This window comes from Malania oleifera, chromosome 4 (genome assembly GCF_029873635.1).
Source record: "Malania oleifera isolate guangnan ecotype guangnan chromosome 4, ASM2987363v1, whole genome shotgun sequence".
Taxonomy (NCBI): Eukaryota; Viridiplantae; Streptophyta; class Magnoliopsida; order Santalales; family Ximeniaceae; genus Malania; species Malania oleifera.
The window spans coordinates 100,776,314-100,785,204 of NC_080420.1; the positions used below are offsets into that span (position 1 = coordinate 100,776,314).

The 8,891-nt window shown below is 36.0% G+C and overlaps 1 protein-coding gene across 5 annotated transcripts; it reads right to left on the reverse strand.

Moving 5' to 3' along the window:
- Positions 1-267: 267 nt before the first annotated feature.
- Positions 268-8,158, reverse strand: LOC131152720 (low-specificity L-threonine aldolase 1-like). 5 transcript variants are annotated; one of them, XM_058104542.1, is made up of 11 exons: positions 7,914-8,158; positions 7,673-7,758; positions 6,645-7,092; positions 5,888-5,999; positions 3,367-3,417; positions 3,211-3,282; positions 2,982-3,114; positions 2,805-2,863; positions 2,160-2,257; positions 599-665; positions 268-513 (listed from the first exon to the last, which is right to left on the reverse strand). In XM_058104542.1, exons 3-11 carry the CDS (start codon positions 7,085-7,087, stop codon positions 475-477), a joined length of 1,074 nt encoding a protein of 357 aa, XP_057960525.1. In that variant the 5' UTR covers positions 7,088-7,092; positions 7,673-7,758; positions 7,914-8,158; the 3' UTR covers positions 268-474. The 5 variants fall into 5 exon arrangements, with proteins under 5 accessions (XP_057960525.1, XP_057960530.1, XP_057960526.1 ...); XM_058104547.1 differs by having other exon boundaries at positions 7,678-7,758; positions 7,914-8,156; XM_058104543.1 differs by having other exon boundaries at positions 7,584-7,758; positions 7,914-8,156.
- Positions 8,159-8,891: the final 733 nt, after the last annotated feature.

The following is an 8,891-nucleotide window of genomic DNA, read 5'->3' on the forward strand; positions in this document are numbered from 1 at the left end:
CTTGGTTTTGTTGTTGTTGTTGTTGCTATTGTTGTTGTTAGTAATTTGCAGCCATAGTTTAGAGTGATGTTATTCGAAAGGACTACTAATTTGAGTCCAATGTACAATTTAGTACCATGTGTAGGCAAAGTTACAGCAATCTTAAAATTTTAGTCAATAAATTCACTGCATTGCCCACTTTTTATTTTATTGTTTTAATTTCGCATTTTTCCAAGGTTTTTTTGTTAGGGGGAGGGAGTGAAGAGGGGATGGATTTTGGTAAAGAACTTGCAGAAATTCAAATATTATTTGCCTTTTGGATTAGGCCACTAAAATGGAACAGACACTGACAGCAGGAAAGAAGGAAATTTGCGAGTTCCTTCAGTTATTATACAACATATCAACTTCAAAGCATGCAAATATGATCTAATGTTTTATTTGAACAACTCATAAGAAAGATGCTGGAGCAAGAAAATGGGCAAAGAGCTTATGTCACTAGTTACCATTTTCCTCTTGGACACCAGTTACAGCTTGCTGCAATATTTCAAACAATAGAAACATTAGTTCTATGTTATTATGGTAAAATTAGTTTAGGGAAGCTCAAGATGACATTAATCACCTTAATGCAAGACAAGGTGTACTGCACATCACCCGCAGAAATTTGGTGATGGAGGACCAATCTCATTCTGAAATAACAAAGTACCAGCATCAAGTCACTGTTCAAATATACTGTCATTTCAAATCTTCAAAGCAGACACGCATGTTCAAAAGTTAGGCAAGTCCAACATTATGAATTAGGGGATAATATAAAATCAAAATGAGGTTGCCCACTCTCAAGCATCAAGGCATATCATAATAGGTGTGTGTATGTGTGTATTTATACATTTATAAAATACACAGAATAGCATTATGAGCTCATCAAACTATCTGAAGGAAAAGAAACAACATTGCAAACATCCCAAAATTTATAGTCTTTAATTGTTTCTTATCGCAAGTTAATCATTTGAGGAAAAGAAGAGAAGTTTATCCCAATAATCTAATTCAGATAATGAGCCTTCCAAATTCAAATTTTGCATTTGAAGGATTAAATTAAAATAAGGGAAATTATTTGTCTTGTACCAAATGTGCTCTATCAGAGAACCACAGCTTCAGGATAGGATCTGAATACATCTAAATTTGAGTTTTATCAACATTTGCAACAGAAAAATTCTCAATTTAATGTCTTCTAGAAACAGAAATCTGTGCCAATGACAAAACACCATAACTGACACCTCTGTAGAGTATGTGCTAATGTAAAGTACTTCTCCTGACACTCTGTTTAGGCATGGTGAAAGAATTTTTTGTAATATGAAGATGTGCAAACAGCAGAATGCCTCATCACACAAGAAATTCTTTGGGATATAACACTTCATACTTGTTGGAGTTTTGAAAACACAGCCAATCATTGTTTCTGGTCAGAGAGGAAGGATAATTGTCCTTATTATGGCAGCCAATCAAATAGACTTATTTGATACAAACCCATAAGAAAAAATTCAAAAATATGACTATTGAACAACTAGTGCAATATCACAACAGGATTTTAAATTTAAACAAGCAGCGATTTCTAGTGCTGCATGATATTCTGATCCCAAACTTGGACAACATTACACTATGAACAATCCTTCAAGACTGTCAATTCCTGTGAATGAATTCCTAAGGAAATAGAAGATGGAATTTCAGCCCAAGGGCATGGGGAACAACAACGACATCCAAAATAGATCACAGGTAAAATCCCAGAAGTAATTCATACTAGTCATAAAAACATGAGTTATGTTTAAGGGGCTTCAAGACTAGATTACAAACTCAGAAAGAAGCTAAGTAAGCTAAGTGAAAAATATGGCCCATACTAAGAAACTTCAGGGGTTAAAGATAAAACACTTAAGAATTTCTTATATTTTTAATTAATTATTTAGTTTTGGAAGCCCTCAAAACCGGTCACCAATTTGTGGACGAAATTCAGGAAGCTTCAACACAATTGCAAAAAACCAAGTGCTTGCAGCTAAAGATGAAATGATGCAGGAGGTTCTTAGGATTTTAAAATCTAGTATCATAGCATGTGTTACAAGATGAACAGAAACTGATGCACTAACTAAAATCAAATTCATGGATCTTAAATGATGCTTAAAGAAAAAGTTACAAACCTGGACCCCTCTGCAAAGAAAAGTATGCCATGTTTCTCCAAATTTTTGCATAATTTTTTAGCAATGATATTTGAGCCATCTTCTATCTCAACATATACCTGATTATGAGACAGGAAATGTGAATTTCGCTGTGAATGGAACTTTAAAACAGGCAGTGGATGGAGCTTTAATATAGAATACTAGAAATGAATTATAGCTAGTTTAGAATGGCATAATTTGGGCCACAGTTTGCCCAGGATGGTGCCTTGCAGAAACCTCTTTTACATGAGAAATTAAACAAGAGGGGCCACATGTCCATCTGCCTGTTGTTTAGATGTGAGACATGTCATGGATATATAGCACTTCTGTTAGCATCATGCTTATCAGGAGCGGAATTCACTTGTCATGTCTCACATCTAAACAACAGGTGCATAGACTGCATGGAGGGGGCAGTCTCCTATATAATTTCCCCTTATACACACAGGTACACACTATTTATTTACTTATTTATTTCTAAACACGTGTATGCATCCTGCAAAGCAAAAAAATGACTGATTACAATCCTATTTACATGATAAGCTGCATCAATTACTTTTGATCCTTGAGTACAGATCAAATTCTAGGCAACTACACATGTGCATGCACACACATCCCTTTGATACTCACAATATTGGTCTCGACTGAAGTGATATCTACTATTAGTCCTTTGATTTCATTCAGTCCATCTGAAAACCAAAATGTATTGTTATTTAGCAGATTTTAAAACTGAAAAAAGTGTGTAACGCAGAGAGAAAAGAATGAATGAAAAAGCATTTAAAGTCAATATAAGGTTAATGAACTTACTGGCTAAGGTTTTTGCTTTCATGTGATCACCCTCAAGCTTAGCAACATTCTCTTGCAATGCAATCAACGCAGCGGCACATAAGACACCAACTTGTCTCATTCCACCCCCTAATGTTTTCCTAAGAGCCCTGGCCTAAATGACAGATAAAAACAGTAGCAATAAACTTTTGCAGCCTGCAGGAAGCGAAGACAACAAACATTACTCTGCTTTAGGATAATTCATGATTACCCTGGTAATAAAGCTTCTCGAACCAACAATTACAGATCCAACAGGAGCTCCTAGACCTTTTGACAAACAGATCTGGTACACATACTTGAATCAGCACCAGAAAACAAGAGAAACAACTAGATGATAATATAATTTTAATGTGACTTTTAATCATACAGAAACTGAATCAGCAGCTTCTACAAGCCTATGAACAGGAACTCCAAGTGCCTGGAACAGAGATGAATTGAAGTTAGAAACTCAGAGAGATGTTCTTAGAACAGGAATAATAAACAGAGAAAGAGCAGATATATAGATATACTAGTCTCACGCGTTCACAGTATTCCAACAAAGAGGGGTGTAGAGTTGGGCTTCAGTAGGGAATGAAAATTTTAAAATCAATATAAATACCACTTCTTGAGTGATTGTACTAAAGGCGAAGTGCTCATTGAACTGCAATTCAAGCAAAGGCCACAAAGTTTGGTACAACCAAAATGAAATTTCTTCACTTTCATGTTGGGCCTAGAGGTCCTAGAAGCCCCTCATGTAATATGGGAATCCCATGTTTTGTGGGATTCCCAAGTTACCATATGTAATACATGGGAATGGGATCCTCGTGTTTTATTGGAATCCTTCATTCCAAGGAAATGTGAGATTCAGGCTATGCCAGATTCCAACCCGAAAACAAACGTGGAAATGGATGAGAACATTGAAAGATGTCACGAACCAAATGCTGTTCAAGAGAATGTGAGTGGCTTCATTCTGTTTTACATACCATCTGAAGGTGAAATACAAGGCCTGGAGTGCTGCGCCTGAAATGACACTGCTTAAATTTTTTTTCATCATTTGGGAGACTTACCATTTCCTGTTCAGTGTTTTGTGATGCATCGGTCATGGTAAGTGTTTCTACTGTCAAATGCTATGTAAGACACAATGAGAGCATCTGATTAATTTAGGATATCAAAACACACCCTTCCACATCTCATTCAAAATCTGAGAAAAATAATAATAAGAAAAATATAAGAAAAAAATAAGAAGCTGAATAAAGAAACAGAGAGCCTGGGAAATTGGAAGGGAAAGCTCCAAAACTATAGAAAAGATTAAATATATGAAAATATACTCAATATATGTTATTCCTCATTACAAATTGTCACTAAAAATCAAATGCACAACTGCATATCGTAGCCTAAGTACAAGCACTCAGACGATGTATGCACAACTGCATATTGTAGCCTAAGTACAAGCACTCAAACGATGTAATCTACAATATTTCATCAAGACATGCAATCAAGTCTCAACGTACTTTTCCCTTTATGGTTTTAATTACACTGCAATCTTTCAGCGATACTAAGAGAGAAACTGTGTCCACAATGTTGCAGGAATAAAGAGTAAGTATGCATTAAAGGCCGTTAAGGCTTGATATACATTGTTGGCTTACAGCCTAAAAGCTTAAGTTTTAAGGTAAAGTGGTAATCTAACATAGTATCAAAGCTGGTTACCAGGGGATCCTGGGTTCTAGTCTTGTTGCCCATGTTTATTGTTTTTTCGTTAAAAATTATCTTATTTTCTATAATGGGTAGTGTTAATCTCTCCATGTGCTGTCAGGCTGCATGTGTGGGGGAGTGTTAAGGCTTGATATACATTGTTGGCCCAGAACCTAATGGATTAAGCTTTTAGGTAAAATGGTAATCTAACACAAGTAAGTTCGGCAGCGAACTAAACAATATAAAAATGATAACAGAAAATAGGAATGCTTCCGTCCATCACTAGAACTCATTGTACAACATTCTAGATGATAACAAGACCTAAGTTTGCAAATTTACTTGAATAAAATCAAAAATAATTCCTCAAAAAAGGAGGAATCAACTGTTTCCTAGCAGAAGATCTAAAAGGTTGCAAGAGAAGTATTTTCAAACAATCACATTTCCAATATTACTTTGAATACTGCTCTTAACAAGAAGGAGGCAATTATTGTATGCTGTATCACATCCCTTTTCATGCAGTCTTCAAATTCAAAATATTGTCAATTGCAGAAAATAATATGTTATATTTAAATGTTCTTTAAACTAATGCATATGGCGATATAATTGCAAGAATCTCATACGAGTGACCAATCTTAACTTGCTCAAGATTTGCAATTTTAACATATGAATATGTGATCTTCAACAAGACCAAACAAATTCAATGAATTTCTCCTAATGTTACTACTTCAAGAAGGTACCCATAGATATTGTATATGCTCCCATTTTTCATATTCTTTTTGTAGTCACTCTAAACATCAAACCGTTCCCACCACCACCCCGAGGCCACAAGGTTCCCCACTTTGCAAGGATAGGGGAGGGTCGTCACAGTGTACACAACCTTACCCCTGCTTTTTTCCTTGTCTCTGAACATCAAACAAAAAATATAAATTCCAACTCCATCTTATATGAACATCTTTTTTCTTAGCTGCTTAAGCTTACACTAAAGAAAAATGAAGTGAAACTCATGGAATATTCTAGCCTTAAGACATCAGTGTTTCCTTTGTCAAATTCTTTACCCTCACTAAAGCATTTTTTTCCTTTTCAGATTGACTAGGTTATTCATTCATATATGATCTAAAAACCTTACACGAACTTAAACCAGTAATACCTAAAGACATGCAACAATTTCCATAATCTTTAACTCCATAAGAATGAGATTTTGAGGATTTTTTACTCACAGTCGCCGCATTGAAAATACGAGCACCATCAATATGAAGCTTCAGTCCATGCTTCTTAGCTAACTCTCCAACTCTCTCTGTATAATCCACAGACAGGCATCTACCGCCACAGCTGCATTTATAATGATATAAAACCAGATAGTTACAGACAAGATAGTTAAGTTTATGCTCCCACAAATAACAGAAAGGGAAGATACATAATCAAACTAATACAACCAATCCTCAATTTTATTAGAAGCTATTGTCATGACTAACCAAGCTAATCTATATGGAACTACTAAGCACAGATAATGCTTGCTGGAAGCTATTGTGATGACTAACAAACTCATTCAACATGCATACTGTGCACTCCACAAGAATTGGGCCATAACCCTCCAAACCCAGATGAGTTAGTATGCTTTCATTAAGGAAGACATGCTATTTCCATCTGCAGGGGCAATTAGCCACCCATGGTTGGTTTGAAAAACAAGTGCATCAGTAATTTGTTATACAAAAAGCTCGCAATAAATGACAAACAAATAACAAAGGAAGAGGGTACATTTTGCCCAACAGGTGGGCAACAACCAAAAAGGAATAGAATATGCCCTGCCTTAAAATACCAAAACCAGACCCTTTCTATACAAGAAAAGTTAAATAAATACAACACATAATCAACCCTTTGGCAATACAAAGTGGGAATCTATCAGTAATAAATATATTAAAACATGCATTTGTGGACAAAAAACTTAAAAAGAATTAATAAAAGAATAGTCCTCACTTAGCATGTGAGTTTTCCAAGCAGATAAGCCTAGTAGTAGGGAAAAGAAGGTCCAGGTTAGGATCTCTAATGGCTGCTTCAATTGAATCAATATCAATGGTTCCATCTTCATTATTTTTCAGTGTCTTTGGATGCACACCTCCAATGGTTGAAATACCCCCATTCTCATAAATATGGATATGGGAATTATCTCCAAGAATGACTTCGCTTCCCCTAATTTCACAATGGACAAGAACACTAATAAGGTTACCCATAGTTCCTGACGGAACAAATAGCGCCGCTTCCTTGCCCATGATTCTTGCCATCTCTGCTTCCAAACGGAAGGCAGTTGGGTCATGACCCAAAACATCATCATCAACCTCAGCCTTTGCCATTGCAGTCCTCATTGCTTCTGTTGGTTTGGTTACCGTGTCAGATCGAAGATCCACCGTCATCATTACCATCTTCACTGCAACATAAAAATTTAAGAGGGGGAAAATGAGTTGCCATTCAACCTCCCCAAAAAAAATCTACAACAATACAAATATCATGTTTCTCAAATCCAAAAATCTAAACAACTTAGCGCTTATAATTTTTCTTTTCAATATCAACAAGAATAATCTACTATAAATATTCTTGAAAGAAACCAAATAAAAATTTGCCGTCCTGCCAGAGATGAAACATTAGGATTCTAAAGACTTCTACAGCCCCAAGTTAAAAGCACCGAATTAATCACAATTTAACACACGGGTTTTTCTCTTTACCTTCTAATCAGAAAATAATTTCAATTACGTACGCAATCAAGCCATCTGAGACTAACTTTTTTTTTTTTCCTTTATTAATCTCTTGCAGAGTTGTTCTGCTCAAAACAAAACCTCTGAGGGCATAATTTGTATATCTATATATATATTGTTTTTTTAAGAACTGTTGCGTGCCAATTCATATTATATATAACCAGACCTGAGACAAATGTTCTTCTCTGCTTTCAAAATCGAAGAAACAAAGCTGGATAACCCTGAACTTGCTGATGTTTAAGCCGGAATACAAACCTTACAATTTAATTACAAGAACTCTTCTCTGAGCTGACTGCTCTGCTTCCTATCTATCTAGTTCAGAAGTGCAGAATTCATGAACCCTGCCAGAAAATGGGACAAAAGTCACTCAACCCACATGCACAGCCCACAGAAGCTTCAACTTAAATAGCAGAAAAACCCCAAATGCCACGCGGGAAAAGGCTAAAATAGATTGCTTCACCGCGGACAAAAGCAAAAACACTTTACACACACTAACCCAATTCAGCGTTCGACAGAGCACGGTAACTTGAACCAAATCCGTAAACCGTAACCTACAGAATCCAAAACCCCCAATTTGCCTAAGGAGAAAAAATAAATGCAGAAACTTGCAAGTTGTAAATATGAGAACTGGGGTGGAGTCGTCCAAATTCACCGAATATGATTCGTGAAAAAGAAGAGAAACCTAACTTTTCCTTGTTCACTATATGCTTCATGTTTTAGGGTGTGGCTCTTATATTTCGTGGGACTGATGAATAAAGGGAGAGAAATATACATTGCTGCAGCAGCAACTCGTCAACAAGTGTCCTGTGTTCGTTGGCAAGAAGATGTCGAGAGCTGAAAAGCAGCAAAGTTGAAGACTCGTCGACAAATGGGTTGACTAATCGATGAGTGGTCTTCTCTGATTCGTCGACGAATCCCCTGTACTCGTCGACGAGTGTGCCTGGATTGCGAGAAATTATTTGAATTTTAAATGTAAAAGGTGTGACGGTCGGGAATTTGAAGGGAAACATCGAGGGCTTGTTATATATATATATTCTTCTGGGCATATTTTGACATGTAAGAGCATAAGAGAAGGGTGAGAGAATGAGAGATCATTGAGGGTGTATCTTTGATTTTCATAGTAAAATCTCTTGCCGATTGCCCCCGTAAATGTAGGTTTTGCCGAACTACATAATTTCTGGTGTCGTTTCCTTTATTATTACTCTCTTTATATTACTATGATTGTGGATATATTTTGTATTATCATTTACAAGTATGTATGTGTAATTCTTTTTACAATATTTATTTCGCTTTCCATTGTTGGGAGAGGTCATTATTTCACAACACTTCACATTGGAGATCAAAAGGCAAAGAAAAGAGGAACAAACATTTGAGTGAAATGATAGTGGCATCCAACAGAATACCACTTGCATGCTAAGCAAAAATGCCCTTAATTAATCTTGCTTCCGTAAAATAATATACCTGGATTTTGCTG

Coding starts and splice junctions, on each gene's coding strand:
- LOC131152720 (XM_058104542.1), bottom strand. CDS start 7,087: ATGGTAATGATGACGGTGGATCTTCGATCTGACACGGTAACCAAACCA. Junction 2,258..2,804: donor CTTCAGTCGAGACCAATATT/GTGAGTATCAAA, acceptor TCTCATAATCAG/GTATATGTTGAGATAGAAGA. Junction 514..598: donor ACACCTTGTCTTGCATTAAG/GTGATTAATGTC, acceptor GAAATATTGCAG/CAAGCTGTAACTGGTGTCCA.